Consider the following 26,108-nt stretch of genomic DNA (forward strand, 5'->3'; position numbering starts at 1 on the left):
CTCCTGGTGGTGCTTGGGGAACCATATGGGATGCTGGGAATTGAACCTGGGTCGGCCACGTGCAAGGCAAACGCCCTACCTGCTGTGCTCACTCCAGCGCCTCCCCCATTTTTTTTTTAAATCTTAGTGTTGTTTACCATAGAAAGGTTTTGGCTGTCTGCTCCCCAGCACCGCATGGTTCCCCAACACTGCCAGGGTGAACACTCTTTCCAGTGTCCTCACCATATTCCAATGTCCTCACCATCCTGTTCACTCCCAAACCCTCATAGGCTTCCTACTGAAAATCAGTTCTCATTTTCAGTTCCCTTTGGGCATTTGTTATGCCCCTACTTTGTTTCTCTCTATCCATGTATGAGAGAGATCATTCTGTGTCTGTTCCTCTCCTGACTTACCCTCATTCTGCCTGGTGCTTACCAGCTCCGTCCACATAGCAGCAGCAAATTGCATGATTCCATTTTTCTGATGGCCAAGTAGTATTCCATTGTGTAGACTAACAGTAGTTTCTTTATCCAGTCATCTGGTCTTGGACACTTGGGTTGTTCCCAGATTTCAACAATGAGATACCATCTCACCCCAGTGAGCCTGATGTCGGTGGGTCCCATGGGTGACTTACGTGAAACGGGGAGGAGGAAGACGGTCACTTTCTCCCCAACCACCTCCACCACCCAGGACCCAGGGTTACTGGGTTCTTGTCTTCGCTCACGGAAAAGAATTTCAGGAGTAGACAAGCAGTGAAGTAACAGATTTTATTTAGAGGTTTCTGAGGGAAGGAGGAAGAATAAGTGGGAGAGAGAATAGTAAGAATAACGCACTCAAGAGAGAACGCGGGCTTCTCCAAGGGTGGAGAGAGCTCTACACACATCCTAGCACTGGACACGAAAGCATGAAAGTACACATCTCATGGGGGAAGATGCGGGCGACACATGTGCTTGGGCACCACATGTGCTCAGCCACGAGGGCACAAGCAGCACATGGGCTCAGGCAGCATATGCACACCCTTCCTTTGTTCAAGGTGTCTTTTATAGGGTCTCTTCAACCTGCCCCCACGTGGGGCTTCTTCCCAGGTAAAAGTTCGTTGTTAAGGAGGTTACCAAGGAGGCTGGGTCTTCTTTAGGCTGGATCACATTTCAATCAGATTAAGGGAGAGGTCTATAGAATTCGAGGAACTTCATGAGGAGGGGTCCAACCTCCTCAGGGTCTGCGAAGGTCTTATCAGGTCTGTTTTCTGTATCCACAAGGTGGGTCAGTCTCAGGATTCTCCTTCCCAGAGACTTTGTTAATCTGTTTCATTGCCAAGGGCCTTTCCCTATCTACCTGCCTACATCAAGCATTGGCACATATTCCAAGGAACAAAAGCATCCAGTGTTGGCATGAATATGGGGGAGAAGGGACCCTCATTCACTGCTGGTGGAAAGGTTGACTGGTCCACCTTTTTTGGAAAACAATATAAACACTCCTCAGAAAAAAAAAACAAAACTAGCAATTGCGCTTCTAGCAGTTCTACTCTTGGCATCTACTCCAAAGGCTCTATTCTGAAAGACAGCTGTGGTCCTACGTTCCTTCATTGCAGCACAATTCATAGCACCACCTATTTTGACTCTTGCTGAGATGCAAAAACCCTTGCTGAGATGCTTCAGGCTTTCCCTGTGTGATGCATCTGCCCAAAAGACCAGGGGACACAGAGCCTGATATGGATTAAGATCATCAAGAACTAGAACAGTTTAGATGCGGGAACCTTGACTGGCTCTTAGGACAGGAAAAATAAGAGCTCCAAATTTCCTTTGGAGACCCTGAGGATTGGGGGGCAGGGCAGGGCTGGCTTTTGGTCTGCCCTAGCTGTTCTGGCTGTGAACTTTTTCGGGGAAGCAAGGTGCAGTGGCTACAGAGGATTGCCGGGGCAGGTGTTGAAAGGGGAGCGTCACATCTGCCTGTTCATGGGGAAGGAAGGAAAGAGAAGGATGGTGGTGAGGGAGCGAGTGCAAAAAGGAGGCGCAGTGCTAGTTGTTAGCAAAGCAGAGAGAGCCCTGAAGCTCTTTATCAGACTGTTCACTAGCCTTTGCTGTAGATTTGAACTCTGTAACTTTAAAAAACATGGGGGATGGGCTAGAATCATAGTACAGCAGGTAAGGCGCTAGCCGTGCACATGGCTAGCCTGGGTTCAATCTCTGGTACCCCACATGGTCCCCCAAGCCCCTTTAGGAGTGATCCTGAGTGCAGAGCCACAAGTAGGCCCTGAACACAACTGGGTGTGGCCCCCCCCAAAAAAAAACAAAGAAGAAGAAGGAAATGAACCAAATTAATTGATAAAAGTGTTGTTGAGAATGATGTGGTTCATGACAGACATGCAATGAAATTTATGGCTTCACATTTCCAAGAGTCTCATATCCTACTGGAGGTGTGAGTGGGTCGAGGGGAAGTTCCTTCTTTTCCCTTCAATTTGTGGATGTTGGGGAGGGGAGCAACTGTTATTTATGTGTTAAGAAACTCAATTCTGGGACTGGAGAGTTAGTAGAGTAGGCAGGGCACTTGACTTGCATGTGGCTGACCCAGGTTCGATTCCCAGCACCCTGGACCCCACCAGGTGGACAGAGCCAGGAGTAAGCCTTGAACACTATCACCCAAAAAAGAAAAGAAACTCAGGACTAGAGGGCTAATTCAGGGGTGAAGGCAATTGCCTTGCATTTTGCAGACCACAGTGCTATCCCCTGCACAAGGCCCCCAGCACATCAGGGAGTTACCTGCCCCTCTGTGTAAATCACTTTTGCCAAGTCTTCTCCTTCCAGCCTGGAAGTGGTTCAGAGAGGTTCATAGAAAGCATGTACTGGGGTCAGAGAGGTAGCATAGGGGTAATGGCAGCTGTGCACACAGCCAACCAACTTCAGTCCTCAGTACATATATGGTGTTCCCCTCCTCTCTTTCCTTGCGGGGGTGATCCCTGAGCACAGAGCCAGGAGTAAGCCCTGAGCATCACCGGATATGGTAAAAAAACAAACAAACAAAAATCAATAAAGATCTGAGGATATGGCTAGAACCAACAGCCACTAAGAAGTAACAAGATAAAATACATGTTCTCACCTGGAAGGGGAGTAGGTAGACAGAGATCAAGAAACAGGAACTTCGGGCTGGAGCAATAGCACAGCAGGTAGGGCATTTGCCTTGCACGCAGCCTACCCGGGTTCGATTCCCAGCATCCCATATGGTCCCCTGAGCACCACCAGGAGTAATTCCTGAGTGCAGAGCCAGGAGTAACCCCTGTGCATCGCCGGGTGTGACCCAAAAAGCAAAAAAAGGAAAAAGAAAAAAAAGAAACAGGAACTTCTACAAAAACATCTCAGAGCCAGGCAGAGGGACAAGGGGGCAGCGGGAAGTTGAAGCGCCAAGAGAATCAGGACACAGGTGATCGTCTGGGCAGACGGTAAGACGCTCATGCACAGGCTCGTCTCCTGCGCCAAGAAACTTGTTGGCTGCTTCCGGCACTGATAACCTATCTCATGCCTTGGCAGCTGGCTGCCCATCCCCTGCACCTCTGCCAGGGCTCAGCCACCTATTTGTGTCCAACAAATCCTGGTGAGGATAACAGAGAGAGCGGCACCCTCCCCGCCCCCCGCCAGGATTATCCCCAGACCGAGGGCTAATAAATGGCTTTGACTGAAGGCTCAGGCTTGCCAGGCTCTGTGCCCTGTACCCACGTTATTTTGTTAAGCGTCACCCCTGCCTCTCGAGATAAGTACTTTCCTTTGTCTCTTTTACAAAGGAAAGAACAGAGGCGGGGAAGTAGAGCCAGACCGAGGGCTGTTGCTGCTGGATCTGTACCCACCAGGCGGGCGGACTCCAAGGCCCAGGCTTTCAGATTTCTGGGCCCTTCTGGAGCTGCAAGGGGGCGGTGCATTCGTGCAGCGATTAAACTCCAGCTCCTGCTAGGAAAGAGAACTGCACGGCCTGAGCACTGACAAACTCATGAGATGGCAAAGTTGGGAACAGATAGTCTCTGGTATAAGCCCTTGCTTCTTGTAAGAGCTGCCACTTGTTTTGCTGGTAGATTCTTCCAGTTGCTTTGATAGATATTCCTGAAGTTGCTTCTTATTCCACCCCATTCTCTGTCCTTCGTCTTGAAATACATGAATCACCAATACGGTACACTCCGTGAATACCTCCTTCATACATGAAATCACCCAAGTATTTCACAGAACATGACAGGAACCGTGTGGTTGCTAAAGCAGATGCCTCTGGTCCATTTTTAGATAGCCACCTTCCAGAATATGGACTCTAGCTGTTATTTCTCTCTGTGTGTCTGCCTTTGCCTACTATTCAAAAGAAACTAAATGTGTAGAATCAACTCAGGGTATTGTGTTTGTTCGTTTGTGGTGCGGGAGATCAAACCCAGATCCTTACAACATGAAGACCATGGGCTCTACCCCTGAGTCAGTTCATGTTTTATCAGAGAATATATTGTTCTACCAATTCTAATAATAGACTGGTTTTAGAATATGTGGATTTGACTCTTGGAAACTTGGTTCTCTAAAATCCCTTGGAAAATATTGGGGTCAGAGAGATAGCACAGCGGGTAGTGTGCTTGCCTGGCACACAGCTAACTGGGGTTCAATTCCCAGCATCCCATATGGTTTCCAAACCCTGCCATGAATAATCCCTGAGTGAAGAGCCATGACTGAGCCCTCAGCACTGCCCATATGGCCACAAAACAAAAGGCTTAATATGGGGCCAGAGAGATAGTACGGTGGGTAGGGCACTTGCCTTGCACTCAGCTGACCTGGGTTTGACCCTGGCCCCCAGATGGTCCCCTGAGCCTGTGATCACTTAGGAATGATCCCTGAGTGTGGGGCCAGGAAATAGCCTGAGAACAACCAACCAGGCATGGCCCCCAAACAAACCCAAAAAAGGGACTGGAGAGATACTACAGCTGGTAAAGTGCTTGCCTTGCAGGCAGCTGACCTGGGTTTGTTCCCAGCATCCCATATAATTCCTGAACACAGCCAGGTGTGACTTCTGAGTGCAGAGCCAGAAGTTACCCCTGAGTGCAGAGTCTGAAGTAACCCCTGAGCATCGCCTAGTGTGACCCCAAAACAGAACAAAAAAGATGGAGTAATTGATAGGGTGGAAGGAAGGAGACAGGAAAGGTGTCAAGGATGGCCCATTCAAATTTTGGCCAGCTTTTTTTTTCTTTTTTGGGTCACACCCGGTGATACTCAGGGGTTACTCCTGGCTCTGAACTCAGGAATCACTCCTAGCGGTGCTCGGGGAACCATATGGGATGCTGGGAATCCAACCCAGGTTGGTCACGTGCAAGGCAAACGCCCTACCCACTGTGCTATCACTCCAGAAACTTTCGCCAGCTTTACGAAACTGGAAATCCTCGAAAAGGAAGTTGTATTTCACTGCATCCTCGTTGGAGAGTTTAGGCAAATTTGGGGGCAAGTAAGTGGGGTATGGGTCAGAGATATAGTACAGCAAGGAGGGCACTTACTTTACACGAAGCTGACCCCAGTTTGTTCCCTGGCACCACAGATGGTCCCAAGCCTCTCCTGGAGTGATCCCCGAGTGCAGAGCAGGAGTGAGCCCTGAGTACTGCCACGTGTGCCCCCCACCCAATCCCCACCAGAAGAGGGAACAAAGTTTGGTCCTTGAGACTTGCTGGTATTGAAGTCAAATTACCAGCAGAGTCCAAGAAACAGTGATGTCAGGAGGCAGAGGGGAACCCCTTCCCCGCCATAACCCCCCATATCACTCGGCTGTGTGATCACAAAGACCTCGCCCAGCTTTGCATCTGGTGGTCCTGCAGTATTGGGATCTGAACCAGCAGTCAGAAGTGGGGTCCCAGGAGAGGCACCTCGAAGTGGGGCCCCAGGAGAGGCACCGCAAGGAACAGCCCTGCCAGATCAGCCAGGGGCCCGGAAGAAACAGAGTGCATGTGTGCAAGAGCATTTGAGAGAATAGTAACACGCAAACAAGCTATAAGGATGGAGGGATGGTTAGAGACTCTTACCAAGATAGAAGCCAGCGTTGGCCCCGGCAGGAACGAACCTCTGGCCAGGGCCTGAAGTCAGCTGTGTAGAGCGGGCACACAGCCGAGCCTCCTGGCGCTCCTTCCTCCACCCTCTCCCCCAGCTTCCTGTTGGGGCCACTCGTGCCAGGCAGAGGTGGCGCGTGCAGCATGATCGCATCACCGTCCTTGGGTCCGGGCAGGTGCCCAGAGTGAGTTTGGGTGGGCAGACAGGCTGTCCAGAGCCTCCACCTTGGAAAACAAAAATATAAATAAATATTATGGCTAGGGGCTAGAGCGATAGCACAGCGGATAGGGCATTTGCCTTGCATGTGGCCGACCCGGGTTCTATTCCCAGCATCCCATATGGTCCCCTGAGCACCACCAGGAGTAATTCCTGAGTACGTGAGCCAGGATTAACCCGTGTGCATTGCTGGGTGTGACCCAAAAAGAAAAAACAATATGTCTAAGCAAATATGCTTCCTGTTGGTGCATCCCACGACTTTTGACAACTAGTGTTCGGATAGTTTTTGTCCAGCGGGTTTCACTGGGCTAAAACGTGTGTGTGTGTGTGTGTGTGTGTGTGTGTGTGTGTCTGCATTTCTCCTGGAGACCCGGGGCAAGGTCTGTCTCTTGGCTTTTCCAGCCTCCCGACGCCATGCACGGCTCTTGGCTTTTGACCCTGGCTGCTGCCTGCTCAGAACCAAGGCCTGACTCTCAGACCCTCTGCTTCCATTATCACAGACCCACCCGCGTCTGTGCTTCTTCTCTGTCCTCTCAGAACTCCTGTGTTCACACCGAACCCCAACCCCCACCCCCGGGATGGCACTGGGAATCAATCGGTTCCATGATCCAGGACAGCCTCCCGATGTTAAGTCTTCTTGTCGTCACCCCGATCCCATCATCCACATAAAGGCACATGCTCCCAGGTTCTGGGGATTAGCATGTGGACGTCAGCTGGAGGCTGTTCTTTCGCCTGCCCCTGAGAGCTAATGAGCCATTTTGGCAGGAGTGAGGGTCTCCCTCGGAAAGGAGTGGAGAAACGGAGTGTTCAGATGCAGAGCAGACTATGGGATGTCAAACTTGTGGGTATCAGTTCATAGGTAAAAAGAGTCATTTTCCTTTGTTTTTGTTTGGGAGCCACACCCCACAGTACTCAGGAGTCACTCCTACTGATGCTCAGGGGACCCTGTGTCATTCCGGGACTCAAACCAGGGACAGCCGTGTGCAAGGCGAGTGCCTTACTCTGGGCTAGCCCCCGACTTCCAAGAGAAGGAGCCATTTCAAGTTGGCATTTTAGCAGTGTTGTTAGCAAAATGGCCAACAATGTCTTCCTATTCAGGGGCCAGAACAAGAGCATAGCAGGTAGGGTGGTTGCCTGGCACACAGCCAACCCAGGCTCAGTCCCGAGCACCCCACATGGTCCCTCGAGCACTGCCAGGAGTGATTCTTGAGTGCAGAGCCAGACATAATCCCTGAGTATTGTCAGGTGTGACCCCCAAAACAAAACACTAAAACAAAAACAGAGCTTTTTCCTATTCAGAATCCAATACTCAGATTCAGATTTTGATTCACGTATCTCTTCTGTGACATCAAGAGTGGTTATTTATTTTTTTTAATCTGCAAAAAACTGAAAGTTCCTGGGGCTGGCGCGATAGCATAGCGGGTAGGTCGTTTGCCTTGCACTCGGCCAACCCGGGTTCAATTCCCAGCATCCCATATGGTCCTCTGAGCACCACCAGGGGTGATTCCTGAGTGCAGAGCCAGGAATAACCTCTGAGCATCGCCGGGTGTGACCCAAAAAGCAAAAAAAAAAAAGGAACTGAAAGTTCCTTGACACTAGTCATTGTTACTGATGATGATGTTTGGTTTTGGGTTCGGGGGCCACACCTGGAGGACTGAGCCTGGGTCAGCTGCTTGTAATGAGGTGGCAGGTCCCTCCTCCCCATGCTGTCCCTCCAGCCCTGACAGTGGGCTGTTCAACCGCCTCTAATCTTGTGAACCCAGCCTAATCTGCCAGTTTCACTGATAGCTGAACATACTTACGGTATGATCCCCCCTCAGTCCCTCACCTGCCCCCCAAACCCATGCCTGCCAGATTTTGGTTGGGGTCTTTTAGCAGAGGTGGTGGGTGCGGGGGGCACACATGGCAATGCTCAGGGGCTCTGCACTGGCTCTGCACTGGTGGTGCTCAGGGCATCATAAAGAATGCTGGGGATCAAACCTGGGTTGGCCACATGCAAGATGAGCACCTTACTCTGGGCTGTCTCTCTGGCCCAACCTGACAGATTTCGGAAGTGGTCCAGTCTTTTCAAAAATCCCCAGAATTTTATCCCTGTTATACATTCTACTTACTTTGGTGTGTTTTGTTTGTTTGTTTGTTTTTGGTTTTTTTTGGTGGGGGGAGGTCACAGCTGGCGATGCACAGCGGTTACTCCTGGCTCTGCACTCAGGAATTACTCCTGGCGGTGTTTGGGGGACCATATGGAATACTGGGCATCGAACCCGGGTCGGCCACATGCAAGGCAAATGCCCTACCCATTGTGCTATCGCTCCAGCCCCCATTCTACTCACTTGATGCTGGTGCTTTTGCTATCTGGTGCATGCGATGCATTCATAAGGACATCGTGAGTGGAACTAGGCCAGCAGCAGTTGTGGAAGCCATCTCAGTTTCAGAATGTGAACTCTTGGGGCTGGAGCTATAGTATAGCAAGCAGGGCGTTTGCTGGCCTGGGTTCGATTCCTGGAACCCTATAGGGTCCCCTGAGCACTGCTGGGAGTGATCCTTGAGCTCAGTGCCAGGAGTAAGCCCTGAAGGCCACGGGGTGTGGCCCCAAAACAAAACAGAAAGAGAAGTGTTGGAAACGGTGTGTTTACTTTAGAGAGGGAGGTTCGTCCAGTTCATCGGAAAGTGAAGGGCTGGCCGACAGACGTCCTCGCCCAGTGTTACACAACCCATTGGTGGGAGCTGGAACCAGAGCAAGCTTATACAGCCCCGTGGTCCCTCTGCCTTCCACGGGGCGGGCTCCCATTGCTTTGCTGCTGGAACACAGTGATGAAAGCTTTCAAGGTGGCTGATGGGAGGGAAAGACACTGACTTTGTCTGTGAAAAAGAAACCTAATGGGAAGCTTGAACTGACTTATGAGCAGGAAGGGAGCCCGCTTCTAATAGCCCCTGAGCTTAGGCCCATCTCAGCCCCGCTGTGCTCAGGAAGTGCAGAGGGTAGGCCCTTGCACACGACCAACCCCAGGTGTGGTCCCCAGCACCCCAACTGAGCACAGACCCAGGAGCTTAGTGCCTCATGCTGTGGCCCCCAAACCCTCCCCCAACGGGAAGACACTTCTCAGGTCTTGTTTCTACTTTGAAAACTCGAGTGGCTCCCCCAGGCCAGCAGGGCAGAGACCAGGGTCCTTGACAGGGCAGAGAGGAGATGGGAGGACAGATGCCTCACCCCTGCAGAGAGGTGGGGCATGTCCCTTCTCATGCCCCACCTCTCTGCAGCCGAACCGTAGCTCCCTCTCCAGTGCTTTGCCATCCCTTTGCCTCCATGGATCTGCCCCGTCTTCCTGGGATGCTGGGATGACACTCTCTCCCACACCCACCTGTGACCTCCACCTTCCAGGCTCAGTACAAGAGTCCCTCAACCCCTGCCTAACCCCCAGTGATTTTGTGTGTGTGTGTGTGTGTGTGTGTGTGTGTATGTGTGTGTGTGTGGTTTGAGGGGGCTGCCTCCCAAGAATGCTCAGGAGATCTGGGGGCCCCTACTGGCAATTCTGGGTCAACCAGAGCAGCAGTTCAATGAAGTCCCCAAGGAGACAACACTGCTCAGGGCCTGTGTGTGCACTGGTGGGGGAGGGGGGCGCGGTTCTGGGGACTTTCAGCGACACACGCAGCAGTGCTTGGTTCCCCGTGAGCCTTTAGAGCTACACCCAGAAATGCTTGGAAGGCCACGTGCTGCCAGGGACCGAGCCCCGGGGTCCCGGGATGCCACGACTCCTGGGCCATCTCCCGGCCCCTCTCGTGTTCTTCAAACCCCCCTTAGACACAAGCTCTGTTACAGCGCTTGTCAAATGCCGTTCTTGCTATTTTTGTTCCCTGAGTTGTGGACTCCTGAGGGAAGATGTCGTGTCCCGGTTTATTTTCGTATTCCTGTTTGCCTGGCAGAGAGCAGGGACTTGGCGAATACTAATTGTCATGCGTGAAAGAGTTGATGGATGTTAGTCCCTCCTAAGGAGACACACAGTCTGTGGAGCGCATCGCCAGTTCCCTGGAGCATTATATTCCCGGGATCACCTCTGCACAGGAAGACGCGAGTGGAAATTCCATTTTGCGTGGAAGTTTAGGAATGAGGTGGTTTTACCGAAGGTGGTGGACAGGTGAAAGGGATTAGAGTTTAAAAAAAAAAAAGAATTAGGAAGGGCGGTGGTAGTAGAGCGGGCAGGGCGTTTGCTTCCCACACAGCCGACCCAGGTTCTATCCCCAGCATCTCCTATGGTCCCCCGAGCCCCACCCGGAGTGATTCCTGAGTGCAGAGCCAGGAGTAACCCCCGAGCATTGCTGGGTATTGCCCCCAAACCAAGACTACCACCTCCAACAAAAGATCCTGGGAGACAGGCTAAGACAAGTAAAGGAGGCTAGAAGGAGAATGTGAAGAGGAAGAAGGGTGCCGTGAAGAGTGGAGGGAGGGATTCTGCAGCTGATTTCGGCCTCTGACTTTGTTTCATTGTAAGGAGTTCCTGGACAACTCTCTTTCACGGGCCAGTCCAAATGCTCCTTCCTGAATGAACCCCATTTTGTATTCTTCTCCTCACTCCCTGCAAAGACACAAGTGTGCCTCTTACAGCGCCTTACAATCAGGGCATTGTCCGGCCCTGGTCTCCGTGGGAAGCTGAGGAGGCCGGGAGTGTAGAGAGAGGCACTCACCCTCTCTGCCAGCGTACCAAAGCCTGGCATGCCAGGCAAACCCAGCCCTGGGCCTGACCAAGGAGCTTAGCACCGTGGCCTCGAGCTCTCTGTCTGTGAAATGGGACTTTACTCTCTGCCCAGGCTGCCCCTCTAGGTTAGTGTCAAGAGCCAAAACAGGAGGAACAGTAGTAGGGTTTAGGCACTTGCCTTGCATGCAGCCGACACGGGTTCGATCCCTGGCACTGAGGGATCCCTTGGTGGTCCCCCAAGTCCAGCCAGGAGTGATCCCGGAGCACAGAGCAGGAGGTGAGCCCTGAACATCGCCAGGTAAAGCCTAATCGTCCCCCAAAAGATTCAAACACATGAACTAATGTGTAAGGAAGTGCTTCTCAGGCAGTCGGATTGCTCTGCGAACGACGGCTGACGTGATCTGTTCACTGAGTTACTCTCCCAGTAGACTTCATTAGTAGCTGCCATTGCTCTGTTTACTGAAATAAGCTCCGTTTACCTAAAGGATATAAAGGTGTTTCATTTGGTCTGGGGCTGTACCTGGTGGTACTCAAGGGTTAATCTTGCCTCTGTGCTTGAGGGTTATTTCTGGTCTCCTCCTCCTCCTCCTCCTCCTCCTCCTCCTCCTCCTCCTCATTATTATTATTATTATTATATTGAATCCCCAGAGGAACCAGCTGAGGAACCCAGGTGTGCATGACCTGGTGCTGAGATCTCCAAGCCTGCTGCTCGGATCGGGACTGGGCCTCCTCTACCCAGATTCCCCATTTTCCAGCAGCTAGGCAGTCACATCCACAAACTGCCCCCAGTGCCATGAAATTCTATCAACAGACAAGATCCAGAGACTATAAAACAAAGCTCCTCGATGTACGTGGTTGTATTCGCAGCCGCACGACCTCTTATTGTCTATTTCTCCCTCTCGGAGAACCCCGCAAGCTACCAAGAGTATCCTGCCTGTACAGCAGAGCCTGGCAAGCTCCCCATGGCATATTCATATGCCAAAAATAGTAACAATGATGGATCTTATTCCCCTGACCCTGAAAGAGCCTCCAGTACGGCACCGTTGAGAAGGATGAGTAAAGAGAGGCTGCTAAAATCTCAGGGCTAGGACAAATGGAGACGTTAATGGCACCCAATCGAGCAAATTGATGAACAGTGGGATGACAGTGATACAGTGATGATACAGTGATACTGAATCCCCATGAGAAGCACAGTTACAAAGTTGCTCATGATTGAACTTGCAGTCATATGGTGTTCCAACACCAGTCCCTTCACCAGTGCACATTTCTCACTACCAGGGTCCCAGCATCCCTCCCACCACCCTCCACCCCCAACACACAGCCTGCCTTCATGGCAGACACTTTTCTTCATTCTCTTCTCTCTCTCTCTCTCTCTCTCTCTCTCTCTCTCTCTCTCTCTCTCTCTCTCTCTCTCTCTCTCTCTCTCTCTCTCTCTCTCTCTCTCTCTCTCTCTCTCTCTCTCTCTCTCTCTCTCTCTCTCTTTTGGGCATCCTGGTTTGCAATACAGGTTCTGAAAAGTTCATCCTGTTTGTCCTACTACCTACTTTTAGCACTCAATTCTTGTCCAGAAGTTTCACATCCTGAGTCCATAGCCTAAATTTTTGGCAGGTTAATTTCTTGGTGAGCTTGATCCTGAGATGATGGAGACCAGCTGGAGGTGCAGTGGTGGCTTTGGAGTGTGGGATCGCTTCTCTCCTGTTTTATTGGCGTAGAAACAAACCTTACTGACTTACCTTTGGCTTTCCTTTGACATGCAGGGAGCAGGGCTTGATACCCATTATATATATATATATATATATGTATATATATATGTATATATATATATACATATATATATATTTGGTTTTGTTTTTCAGTCGTGCTGTTCTGAAGTTTCAAGGACTGGCCGGCTTAAGCGTTCCTGAGAAAGGTCTAGACGAAGCCATGGCACTTCCTTTTCAGAAAGAGCTGGAGAAGTACAAGAACCTCGACGAGGATGAGCTGCTTGGCAAACTCTCGGAGGAGGAGCTGAAACAGCTGGAAAATGTTCTTGATGACCTCGACCCCCAGGTGAGAGGCCCGGCTACGGCAGTGCCGTGAGGAGTGGCGGGAGGACATCGGGGTGCCTCCAAACGAGAGGGTCCCCCCTGCGGCTCCAGTCCTGTCCTGCCCCGGGGGCTTTTCGCGTTCATGGAGTACTTGAGCAGATGCCCCTGTGACAGGATACAAGCGTGCGTTTCTCAGAACCAGTTCAATGTCTATGGGGGAATGTTTCTATTAGTTGAACTAACTCAACTTAGATGGAGGAGAAGGAGAGGGGAAGCCAGGGAGATAGGACAGGGGTTAAGGCACTTGGCTTCTACGTGGCCAATCCCAGTTTGATCCCCAGTATTATGTATGGTCCCCTGGGCACCTCTGCGGGTGGCCTCCAAACCACATAGAAATAAATAGAAGCAAAAATAATACAAGCACCTCGTTTTTATGCTTAAACAAAGGGATGGAATCTCTAAATCCAGCAGCTCCCAACATCTCCCGTCATTTTCATATCTTCCTTTTTCTCAGGAGAGAGCTTAGGAATTTGACTATCAGGGCCAGAGCAGTACAGCATACAGCGGGTAGGGCGTTTGCCTTGCACCGACCTGGCTTTAATCCCCGGCATCCCTGGTGCCCCTACCATCACCCCAAGAGTGATTCCTGTGTTCAGAGCCAAGAGTAAGCCTTGAGCATCACTGGATGTAGCCCCAAAGCAGAAATTAGAGTATCACCATAGCCCCTCTTGGAGCACGTCTCAGCAGGCCTGTCGGGGGGTGCTGGGGTGCTGATCTGGAAGCCCCGAGTGTGATGTGCATGGGAGAGGCCTGGAGGCTGGGCCTGGGGGCTGCTGAGGAAGGTCGGCTGTTTCTGCCTATTCTGTCTGCTCTTGTGGGTAGCCCCCCTCACCCCTGTCTGCACAGGGACAGTGGGGATGGGGGCCAGGGACACGGTGTCGTGGTCAGCCCCCTTCTTTCTGCTCGTACATTTACTTCCCTCTTTCTCTCTCTCTCTCTCTCTCTCTCTCTCTCTCTCTCTCTCTCTCTCTCTCTCTCTCTCTCTCTCTCTCTCTCTCTCTCTCCCTCTCCCTCTCCCCCTGTTTTGCTCTGCTCGTTCACTCTCGTGCTGTCTCTCGCTCTCTTTCTTCTGCTCTCTCTCACCGTCTCGCCCTCTCTGCAGAGCGCTCTGCTGCCAGCTGGATTCCGGCAGAAAGACCAGACCCAGAAAAGCGCCACAGGCCCGTTTGACCGCGAGCACTTGCTCATGTACCTGGAGAAGGAGGCCCTGGAGCAGAAGGACAGGGAGGACTTTGTGCCCTTCACCGGAGAGAAGAAAGGTAGGGACCGGGGCGGGGTGACCGACACAGGCCCTGCCACAGAGAGCCGGACAGGGCAGCTGACGGGGCGGGAGCTGGGCCCAGAGAGAAGCGGGACTGGAGAAACGTGTTTCCCGAGGATGCTCCCGGGCCAGGGCACGCCTGACGCCAGCCAGCCGCACGGGGACCGGGGGAGTCCAGGCTGGGATGGTGCTGACCGCGGAGGGGCTGCGATTATGGGGACGGACAGTCTGTAGTGCCATCTCAAAGCCCAGAGCTGCTCCCAAATAACTAATGCGTATTGGCGTGAGCACAGCGGAATAGGCCAATAACATAAACACATGAACATGTGATGATAACTTCTCGTTCCCTTTTTGTTTGTTTGTTTGTTTTGGGGCCACATCCCGTGATTCTCAGGGCTTCTTCCTGGCCCTGTGCTCAGGGGACCATAGGCAATGTGTCCCTGGGGAGGAAATCATGAAATCAGAGTTGGCCGAGTAGAAGGCAAGCGCCTTTCCCACTGCGCTCTCTCCCCAGCCCTGCAGGCTGTGGTGTCTTTTGTGGTTGTCGTCTGGTTGTTTGATTGGTTTGGGGCCACACTCAGAGGTGCTTTGGGCTGATCCCTGGCTCTGAGCTCAGAGATCACTCCTGGCTATGCTGAGAACCATGACCATGAGCCAGGAGTCAAGTCCTGAGCACAACTGGGTGTGGCCCCAAAATAAAAAGGAAGGAAGGAGGAAAGGAAGAAAGCTCAACCTATAGGAGACAAGTCTCTCGCATAAGAAATCAGGGGGTGTGGGGCTGGAACGATAGCACGATAGCACAGTGGGTAGGGCATTTGCCTTGCACGTGGCCAACCTCAGTTCAGTTCCTGGAATCCCATATGGTCCCCCCAAGCACTGCCAGGAGGAGTAACCCCAAAGCATCACTGGATGTGACCCCCCTCCTAAAAAAAAAAAAAGAAAGAAATCAAGGGCAGGAGCAATAACACAGCAATTAGGGACTTGCCTTGTACATGACCAACCCAGGCTTGACCCCCGGCCTCCCATATGGTCCCCTATGCCCCGCTAGAGTGAGCACTGAGCACAGAGCTCCCGAAGGAAGAGTTGAGAGCCAGAGAAATAGCACAGGGAATAAAGCATTTGTCTTGCACTCAGCTGACCCCAGTTTGATACCCAGTACCACATATGGTCCCCTAAGCACTGCCAGGAGGAGGAATCTCTGAGCACAGAGCCAGAAGTAAGCCTTGAGCACTGTTTGGGTGAGGACCCCAGACCCTTAAAAAAAAGATGTTACATAGAAGGTAAAGTCGGGTAACACAGTTGGGCAGTAGCATCGCAGTTACTCCTGGACTAGTTCAGAGGTGAAAGGGAAAAGTCAGTGGTCACCTCTAGTCCCCCCTGATGGCTCGCACCACGGCCATGAGAGACAGGGAGAGCTGTCCTGTTCGCTTCTCAGAAGCCCGAGGAGTGGCCCTGCGGTTGGTTCTCTCTTGATCCAGATCAAGGCACAAACGGTTCCTGGGGGAGGCAGGAGTGCGGGCACTGTGTGAGTGTGTGTGAGAGTGGGGGGAGGCGGGGGGTGTCTAGGCTACACAGTGCAGCCTGGGAGAAGGTGAAGCAACGGAGATGAGCAAACTGGGCCGGAAGCCGCAGGCTCTGTGGACAGAGAATTCCCAGGGTGCAGGGCGCGAGGGGGGCCTTGGCAGGCAGCTGGTGGTCAGGGTGGGACTCCCTCTTTACTGGTTGGTGAAAACAGAGGCGGTTGGAGGCAGAGGAGAGGCGGGCCCCGCCCCACTGGGACCCTCTTACCTATCCAAGGGCAGCATGGGCAAGGAAGGGGAGACCCCTCTTTTCTCTCTTAAGACGCAGTCTTCTCAGCTGTCAGAATGCTGGGTTCCTCCCACCTTCCTTCCTCTGGCAGAGGGTAATTGCTACTCGCTTCATGCCAGCAACTGGGAATCATGTTTGGGGCCCAGAAGGAGAGTACAACGATTAGGGTTAAGGCACTCTGTATGGTGCTCTGAGCACTGCCAGGGGTCAGTCCTGAGCACAGAGCCAGAGACAGTCCCTGAGTATTCCCTGATTTTAATTTTCTAATTTTAAAGTTTTAAGAAATCAAATTTTAAATATATATACACACTACACACACACACACACACACACACACACACACACACACACACATACACACACACACATATATATGCACTGCACAGCAGTTGACAGCACTGGCTCCATGCTAGATGGGCCTGGTCATCTCGGGATCATCCTCTCTGGTCAGTCCTCTTGGCCTCAGGAACTCAGCAATACAACATGTTTTCTTCTCTGATTTCAAGGGAGAGTCTTTATCCCCAAAGAAAAGCCCGTCGAGAAAAAGCCTGTAGAAGAGAAAGTGACCCTCGACCCGGAACTAGAAGAAGCCTTGGCCAGCGCCTCGGACACGGAGCTCTATGACCTAGCAGGTGAGTTAAGGCTCCAGAAAGTGGGAAGCGTTGCAGTGTGGTGCCAGGATGTCCAGGCAAGGACAGGCATGTAGCAGCATCTCTCTGTTAACTCCCTGTTACTTTATCACTCGGAGCAAACCGTATTTTGCTCTATGTCAGCTGTAAAATGCAAAACCTCATCTCAGTGCTGACTTCCATCCTGGGTGGCTCTCAGAGCTGTGACGGGGTGGGGAGGGGGAGGTGCAGATGTGACCTTGGGTGGAGGGGTCCTGGCTCTCCGCTGGTGCCACAGCACTGCACACCTTCAGCAATCATAATGACTGTTGGAAATGCATATATATATATTTTTAATTCAATCAATACTTTAAGGGCTGGAGCAATAGCACAGTGGGTAGGGCATTTGCTTTGCATGTGGCTGACCTGGGTTTGATTTCTCTGTCCCTCTCGGAGAGCCCGGCCAGCTACCAAGAGTATCCTGCCTGCACAACAGAGCCTGGCAAGTTACCTGTGGCGTATTCGATATGCCAAAACCAGTAACAAATCTCACAATGGAGATGTTACTGGTGCCACTCAAGCAAATTAATGAACAATGGGACAACAATGCTACAGTGCAATAATTTCAAAGGACAGTGGTGAGGGGCTGAAACGATACCACATCAGGTAGAGCATTTGCCTTGCATGAGGCTGACCCGGGTTTGATCCCTGGCATCCCGTATGGTCCCCCAAGCATCGCCAGGAGTGATCCCTCAGCACAGAACGAGGAGTAAGTCCTGACCACTGCCAGGTGTGGCCCCCAAACAAAACAATAAAAGGAAAGTGGTGGATAGTCATGGGCACTTTGTGTGGTGGTGAAGGTGGAATAACTTTGTGCATCAAAACTAACACTCCTGTAAGCAGGTTACCTAGACTACAAGGGAAAATGTTAAATAAAACAAAACTCACCCAGGGCCAGAGCCATAGTACAGCAGGTAGGGCATTTGGGATGCCTGGGATGTTCAATCCCCAGCATCCCGTAGGGTCCCCTAAGCACCGCCAGGAGTAATTCCTGAGTGCAGAGCCAGGAGTCATTCCTGAGCATCACTGGGTGTGACCCAAAAAGCAGAAAAACAAATAGACATAAAAACACACACAACTTGTCCTAAAACACTGAAGCTATGTGAGAATTAGAGAAAATTAGTATAAAGGAATGTTGAGAACCGAAGCATTGAAATAATTGCCCTTCTTCTACCCAAGGAGTTCTCACATTGACATTTGACCATAATTTGTGGTCACAGAATGACCAGGGGGCGATTCCCTCATGGCAGTAGCTGCCCCATTTTGAATCCTAATAAAAACTCTGTGAGCCCGACAGTGGAGCTGCTGAGATGAGCCCGTATTCGGCCTAGTCTGCTCTTTTTTTTTTTTCTTAATAATACCTACAAAATGGGCTGGAGTGATAGCACAGCGGGTAGGGCGTTTGCCTTGCACACAGCCAACCCTGTTCGATTCTTCCATCCCTCTCAGAGAGCCTGGCAAGCTACTGAGAGTATCCCGCCCACACGGCAGAGCCTAGCAAGCTACCCGTGGCGTATTTGATATGCCAAAAACAGTAACAACAAGTCTCCCAATGGAGACGTGACTGGTGCCCGCTCAAGCAAATCAATGAACAACGGATGACAGTGCTGCAGTGCTACTGACAAAATAGTAATTATTGGGATGGGTTATACATGCAAGTGGAAAAAAGCCAAATAGTATGTATAAGAATGAGCAATGAGCTATGCCTTTCACCCTAATCATCACATAAACTCCCTATTGTTTCTTGTATGTTCTTCAAGAAAGATTCTTTGGCTGGGGGCTGGAGTGATAGCACAGCAGGTAGGGCACTTGCACGCAGCTGACCCGGGTTCAATTCCCAGCATCCCCTATGGTCCCCCAAGCACCACCAGGAGTAATTCCTAAGTGTATGAGCTAGGAATAACTCCTGTGCATTGCTGGGTGTGACCAAAAGAAAGAAAAAAAATTATTTGGCTATTCCTGCACACTTAAATACACTTCATAGCATGCTTCATTATTCCAAATAGGATGGAAATTTGGATTAGTAGAGTCATAGGCTAAAGGTACTTTTAAAAGATGGTCAGTGAACTTCTGCAAGAATATTCACATTTGGGGCTGGAGCAATAGATAGTACAGTGCTTAGGGTGTTTGACTTGCACTTGGCCGACCTAGGTTCGATCCCTAGCTTCCCATATGATCTCCCAAGCACCACAAGGAGTGACCTCTGAGCACAGAGCCAGGAGTAAGCCCTTAGCTTTGCCAGGTGTGGGCTAAAAACCATATTTTAAACAGAATTCATATTTCAGTCGTAGTAATCAGCCCTGCTATATAGTCAGAGAGCAGGTCACCCCGTTAGGGTAACTTTCACTCAGTGAAGGCATCAGTTTCACGCATGCAAACTCTTCCGATCTCGGCGGGGCCTGAGCGATAGTACAGCGGGTAGGGCTTTTGCCTTGCACATGGCCGGCCTGGGTTCATTCCCGACATTCACATTCCATATGGTTTCTGAGCACCGCCAGGAGTAATTCCTGAGTGCAGAGCCAGGAGGAAGCCCTGACAGGTGTAATCCCAAAAGCCCTGTCACACCTGTCTGACGCAGGGGTCATTCTTGGTGGGGCTCAAGGGGCCATATGTGCTACTGGGCTCTTTCAGGTACAAGGCGGGCGCCCTACCCACTGTCCTGTCTCTCTGGCCCGGAGCAGCTCTGCTGTGGCGTGGCCGCTCTGGTTGGCCCTGCCGTTGCTATGGCGGGGTCCTGTTTTGGTTACGGCCTCTCTCCGGAGTTGCCTCATGGTCTCTTACTGGAATGGCCCAGGGGGAGAATTGCAGGGCTGGGCTTGAATTCCCAGGAAATGCCGAAGAAAGGAGAAAAACACCCGTCCTTCCAAAGACACTAGATTCGGAACTTCACACAGCCCAGCCAGAGGGTAATCCCATTAGGAAAACTGGCTGGCTCATCTTTGCCTTCTCCCACACACACCCCAAACCAGAAGCTCCCTGGGAGTACAGCAGTTCTGGACGGCCTGCCTGCGAGGGACAGCACGGTCTTCTGGCTCGGTCTTCCTAGAAAATCCAGCACAGCCCGGCCTGTGGATGGGTTTCGATGAGGAAGGATCACCCTGCACGCACTGCTGTGTCCACTCGAGGTCAGAGAGAGACGCTCGTCAGGGTGGCCATGCATGTGACCCTCTCACAGCATGGCCAGTGTTCAGCATTGGCCTCTCCGATCTTCTGGGCTGGACACCTGACCTTCTCGGGGCACATGGGTGCGCTCAGATTAGGGCCAGACAGCAGCAATGGATCCGCTGGCCAGATTTGCAGAAAACAGATTCACTGAAAAACAGCCTGGGGGCTGGAGCGATAGCACAGTGGGTAGGGTGTTTGCCTTGCACGCAGCCGACCCGGGTTCGATCCCCCGAATCCCATATGGTCCCCTGAACACCACCAGGAGTAATTCCTGAGTGCAGAGCCAGGAGTAACCCCTGTGCAGTGCTGGGTATGACCCAAAAAGCCAAAAATAAAAAAATAAAAATAAACACAAACAGCTTGGCAGGCGCAGTTGTGATTACTGTGTCTGAGGCTGGACCAGAGAGGCTTGAGCAGCTCAGCAGCGTGTTTATAGCGCTGGGCATCTCAGCAGGGCCTCGAGCATGCCACGAAGTTTTATTTACCTTGAGTTGAGTAACTCCTGTGTACCGCTGGCTGTGGCCGCCCTCCAAGCAGGTTGGTTTTTTTTTTTTTTGGTCTAATTTCTTTTTTTTTTAATTTATTTATTTGTAATTAGTGAATCACCGTGAAGGTACAGTTACAGATTTATACATTTTTGTGCTCATGTTTCCCTCATACAAAGTTCGAGAACCCATCCCTTCACCAGTGCCCATTCTCCACCACCAGTAGACCCAGCATCCCTCTTACCCTACCCAATCCCATCTCCCCCTACCCCACCCTGCCACTGTGGCAGGGTATTCCCTTTTGTTCTCTCTGTCTTAATTAGGTGTTGTGGTTTGCAATAAAGATGTTGAGTGGCCATTGTGTTCAGTCTCTAGTCTACATTCAGCATGCATCACCCTTCCCCCGCATGGCCTCTGACCGCATTATACTTGGTGATCCCTTCTCTGAGTTGCCCTCTCCCCAGAATGTGAGGCCAGCCTCCAAGCCATGGAGTCAACCTCCTGGTACTTATTTCTACTATTCTTGGGTGTTAGTCTCCTACTCTGTTATTCTATATTCCACAGATTCCAAGCAGGTTTTTAAAAATGTGTTTTTTATTTTTGCTTTTGGGGCCGCACCCAGCAATGATCAGGGTTAGTCCTGGTTCTGTGCTCAGGAATAACTCCCGGCACATGGGGGGGGCCACGTGGAGTGCTAGGGCTTGAACCTGGGTCGGCCACATGCAAGGCGAGCTCCCTCCCTGCTGTACTATCTCAAAACAAAGATTTTTTGTGTGTGAAGTGCTGAAAGCAGTGGTTGGCACAGTGAGTGATTTAAGCTTTGTAACTAAGCATTTATTGGTGTTTTTGGTGGTTTTTTTTTTTGGAGGGGGTTGGTTTGGGGGCCACACTTGGCAGGTCACAGGGATTTCTCCTGGCTCTGTGCTCAGGAATCACTCCTAGTGGGGATCTTACAGAGTCCTGGGAATGCAACTGGGGTTGGCCACATGCAAGGCACTTGCCTTCCCCACTGTCCTGTCTCTCCAGCACCATAACAGAAAATCATTATCCCTCTCTTACCGTTCGGACGAGCCTCACGCATGAAGAGACTGGCAGAGGAACCCAGGTGTGCGGGACCCGGGGCTGAGATCTCCAAGCCTGCTCGGATTGGGACTGGGCCTCCTCCACGCAGACTTCCCATTTTCCAGTAGCTTGGCAGCCACACCCACAAACTTCCCCCAGTGCCATGTAATCCCACCAACGGCCAACATCCAGAGACTATAAGACCAAGTTCCCGGAAGCACAAGGCCGCTTTGCCGCTTTTGCATCTAATAGCCTTGTTCTCCCTCTTGGAAAACCTGACAAGCTACCAAGAGTCTGTTGCCTGCATTGGAGAGTCTTGCAAGCTCCCTGTGGCGTATTCAGATCCCAGATATAGTAAAAGATATATACATACCTCTCGGGGAGCCCGGCAAGCTACCGAGAGTATCCCGCCCACACGGCAGAGCCTGGCAAGCTCCCCGTGGCATATTCGATATGCCACAAACAGTAACAATAGGTCTCATTCCCCTGACCCTGAAAGAGCCTCCAGTCGTTGGGAAAGACGAGTAAGGAGAGGCTGCTAAAATCTCAGGGCTGAGTGTAACAGAGACGTTACTGGTGCCCGCTCAAGTAAATCGAAAAACAATGGGATGACAGTGATACCGATGGGAAGACTGGCCCAGAGAGTGGGTCAGCCACTGCCCCTGCCCACGGGTGTCCTGGATGAGTCTATGGTCCACTCCCCAGCCGGCCCTCCACACTGCCTCTCAGCACAGACCTGCGTCTCTCAGCATTTGCCTCCCCTGCTGCACTGGCCAGCCTGCCCCCTGCGAACAGTATATTCCAGGGCAGCTCCTCTGCCACCTGCGGACAGAGTATCTAGTCTGAGATCCTTGTCCAGGTGACCAGGCTCACCTGTAATTTCATCAGTAAAACGAAAGCCAGGAGCGGCTGCCATTTCTGGTCCTTTTCTCAGTGCTGCCCCCTGGTGCCAGTTCCAGATCCTGCAAGACACTAGGAATCTGCCTCCCTCCTCTCCTGGGGCATTTACTGCTTCTGTCCCCAACCAGCCCACAATCCACCCCCGCCCCCCACCCCCGCACGCCTTTTTGGATCAGAGAAGATGGGTGGATGCCTGTGTTGAAAGAGGCCCAAGATCTTTCTGCCTTTTGCCTCAGGGAAAACACCAGCCGTGATTTAGATTCAAAATATCCTTCGACCCAGCCCCACACTTCCGTGTCACAGATGAGAACAATAGAGAGCTAATTCTGAGCTGCTAGCCTTGCATGTATCCAACCCGGTTTGGTTCCCAGCATCCCATATGATCCCCAGAGCCCACTAGAAGTGATTCCTGCAGATAGAGCAAGTCCTGAGCACCGCTGGATGAGGCCCCCCCCAAAAAAACAAAACAAAACAAACTTCTGGGGCCAGAGTGGTAGTACAGCAGATAGAGCATTTGCCTCACATGCGGCTTGCTCAGGTTCGATCCCCAATATCCCGTATGGTTCCCTGAGCCCCACCAGGAGTAAGAACTCAACACTGCTGGGTGTGACCCAAGAACAAATAGAAAGAACTAAGTCTTCTTAACCAGGAGGTCTAGGTATGTTTTGCAGTCATTTGGGCGGGGGGAAAAAACCTAGAGCTCTAAATGCTAAGTACTTTTGTGTGTACAGATGTAGAAAGATGTAACCATTGACATTGGTTCTTGGAAGAAGCTTTTAAATAAATGTGTATAGGGGCTGGAGAGATAGAACAGCAGGTGGGCATTTACCTTCCACACAGCCAACCCGGGTTGAATCCCCAGCATCCCATATGACCGCCCCCCACCCAGCACTGCCAGAAGTAATTCTTGAGCTCCATGCTAGGAGTAATTCCTGAGCATCTCCAGGTGTGGACCAAAAATCAGTAAGTAAATAAATATGTGTGCATATGCTTATTTAACACTGTACATACATCTTGTCATACTCAGGGGAAGAGCGGTGGGGGCAGGAGTATGTGTCTGGAGACTAGTCTCAGTGATCATCGTCATCATAATCATCATCATCATCATCCCATTGATTGTCAAATTTCTCAAGCGGTCTCAGTAACATCTCCATTCATCCTAGCCCTGAGATTTTAGCAGCCTCTCTTTACTCGTCCTTTCCAATGGTGCCGCATTCGAGGCTATTTCAGGGTCAGGAGAATGAGACCCAGCATTGTTACTGGTTTTGGCATATGAATACGCCATGGGGAGTTTGTGAGACTCTCCCATGTGGGCAGGAAACTTTCGGTAGCTTGCCAGGTTCTCCCAGAGGGAGAAGTAGGCTAGAAGAGACTTCTGGGAACTTGGTTTTATAGTCTCTGGATGTGGGCCATTGGTGGGATTACACGGCGCCAGGGGTGGGTGTGACCGCCTAGCTACTGGAAAATGGGGGATCTGGGCGGAAGAGGCCCAGTCCTGATCCGAGCAGGCTTGGAGGTCTCAGCCCTGGGTCCCACACACCTGGGTTCCTCTGATGGTACCTTCATGCGTGAGGCTCGTCCGAACGTGTGGAGAGGGGCCTTGAGCATGGCTGTGGCTAGGCTCCAGAGGTCTTCGGCCGCTGGGAGCTCTGCTCGGGGTGGGGAGGGAAGCTGGAGCCTACCCCCTCCCCCACCAGGGGCCCCGGGGAAATCTCAGTGATACAAAGAATTATTCTTTGAGAGATAAAAATCCTGTGTAACAAGTAAACCATTGTTGCAACCTTATCTTGACTCACTGCTTATCTTTGTTTCTAGCTGTTCTCGGAGTCCACAATCTACTCAACAATCCAAAGTTTAACGAAGAAACTCCTGGCACTGATGGAGGCAAAGGGCCTATAAGAAGTAAGTTGACGTGGTCATGGCCGGGCCTCCAGGGGTAGCTGGAAGGAGGCAGGCTGTGTTCTGGGCCTCCCTGTACGCCCAGAGTGGGTCCGACAAGTTTGGAAGGTGGATTTTATCATTACCTTGAGCTCCTGCGCAGTCAGGGCAGAATAGCGTCACTGTCGTCAGGAGTGCTCTCTGGCAGTGAACTCCGACCAGGAAATATGTTGTTTTGGTTTGGTTTGGTTTTGCGGCCACAGCCGAGATGCTCGGGACTTCCTCCTGGCGCAGCACTCAGGAATCACTCCTGGCGATGCTCAGGGGGACCATAATGGGATGCTGGGGACGAAACCCGGTTGGCTGCGTGCAAGACCAATTCCCTACCTGCTGGACTGTCGCTCCAGCCCCTCAGTCCGTGTGTTTTGCATAGAGGACCCTCTGCTGGGAGAGAGATTGTGCACGTGTAAGGCGCACACCGTGCGTATGGCCAACTCTGCTTCAGTCCCTGGCCTGAGCACCACTGGCTGTGGCCCCAAAACCAAACAAATGAAAATAAGAAAGAGATGAAGATACTCTGTTGGGAGGTCTGTTGAGGCCAGAGTGGAAGTGGCTAGGGTGAGAGAGGTAGAGTAGTGGGTAGGGCGCTTGCCTTACACGTGGCTGATTCCACCCCTAGCATCCCATACAGTCTCCCAAGCCTACCAAGAATCTAAAGTGCTCGGGACCGCAGCGATAGTACAGCAGGTAGGGCGTTTGCCTTGCACTCGGCAGACCCGGCTTCAATCCCCAGCATCCCATATGAGCACCGCCAGGAGTAATTCCTGAGTGCAGAGCCAGGAGTAACTCCTGAGCATCGCCGGGTGTGACCCAAAAAGCAAAAAAAAAAAAAAAAAAAAAAAGTCTAAAATGCAGAGCCAGGAGTAACCAGGAGTAAGCCCTGAACACAGGACCTTGGGGGGTCTGGAGGGGGGAGTTTTTAATAAAAGAGATCACATGGTCAGCACAATGCAAACCAAGTTTGGTGTTCCTAGCAGCAGGTTATTCAAACTCAGCCTTCTGGACTTCTATGCACATATTCGTGATACGTCTGCACATGAATCAGTAGCATTTCCCCAGGATTTTTTTGTCTGGGGCATGTTCGCCACAGGTTTGACAGGAGAGCACAGAACTCCTGAGTTCAGTCCTTCTCACTCAGCCTATCAGGGCACAGAGGCTGCAGCTTAGTGAGCCTCCATGGCACGTCATCGTCCCCTGAGTCTGGAGTTGGCATTAGGGCGGCCTCGGGGCTTGTAGGTCCAGTGGGTTGGGGCCAGGGGCCAGTGGCATGTTGGCTCTGTGGCAGTATCGTAGAGAGAGCTTTCACAGACCTGAAAATCCTCTGCTCTTCCCCTGCATCTGCCCTCCTCGAACCCGGGCAATCCCTGACCCCTTCACCCTCCATAGGTCGCCTTTTCCAGAACTTCCTGCAACTGAACCCATGCAGACCGCCTCAGCCTGTCTCCTTTGACTTAGCAGAAATACACATGAGCCCCCTCTAGGTTTTTCTGGTTGATTGGTTTTGGTTTGGGGGGCACACCAGGGGGCTCCCAAGCTTACTCCTGGCTCTGTGCTCAGAGATCACTCCTGGCAGGGCTTGAGGGACCATATGGGGTGCCGAGGACTGAATTCGGGTCCGCCATATGCAAGGCAAGTATTGTGCCCAGTGTACTCTTGCTCCAACCACCCCCCCCGCCCCGTCCAGATCTTCTCCTGGTTTAGTAAAGCATTTCCTTTGTCCCCCCCCACCCCAGCTTTGCCCCCCCACACACACACACATACTCATACTTTCCTCTCTCTTTTCTGCTGCTGCTCTTACAA

General features: G+C 51.6%; 1 protein-coding gene across 1 annotated transcript in view; it reads left to right on the forward strand.

Moving 5' to 3' along the window:
- TMOD2 (tropomodulin 2) overlaps nucleotides 1-26,108 on the forward strand; it is a 58,908-nt gene that overhangs the window by 4,498 nt on the left and 28,302 nt on the right. Inside the window, exons 2-5 of the mRNA XM_055130291.1 lie at nucleotides 12,790-12,982; nucleotides 14,123-14,279; nucleotides 16,597-16,722; nucleotides 24,186-24,272. Of these exons, the coding sequence (XP_054986266.1) occupies nucleotides 12,857-12,982; nucleotides 14,123-14,279; nucleotides 16,597-16,722; nucleotides 24,186-24,272 (496 nt within the window). The 5' untranslated portion in view covers nucleotides 12,790-12,856. The remainder of the gene's footprint in view (nucleotides 1-12,789; nucleotides 12,983-14,122; nucleotides 14,280-16,596; nucleotides 16,723-24,185; nucleotides 24,273-26,108) is intronic.

Source organism: Sorex araneus, chromosome 3 (assembly GCF_027595985.1).
Source record: "Sorex araneus isolate mSorAra2 chromosome 3, mSorAra2.pri, whole genome shotgun sequence".
Classification (NCBI taxonomy): Eukaryota; Metazoa; Chordata; class Mammalia; order Eulipotyphla; family Soricidae; genus Sorex; species Sorex araneus.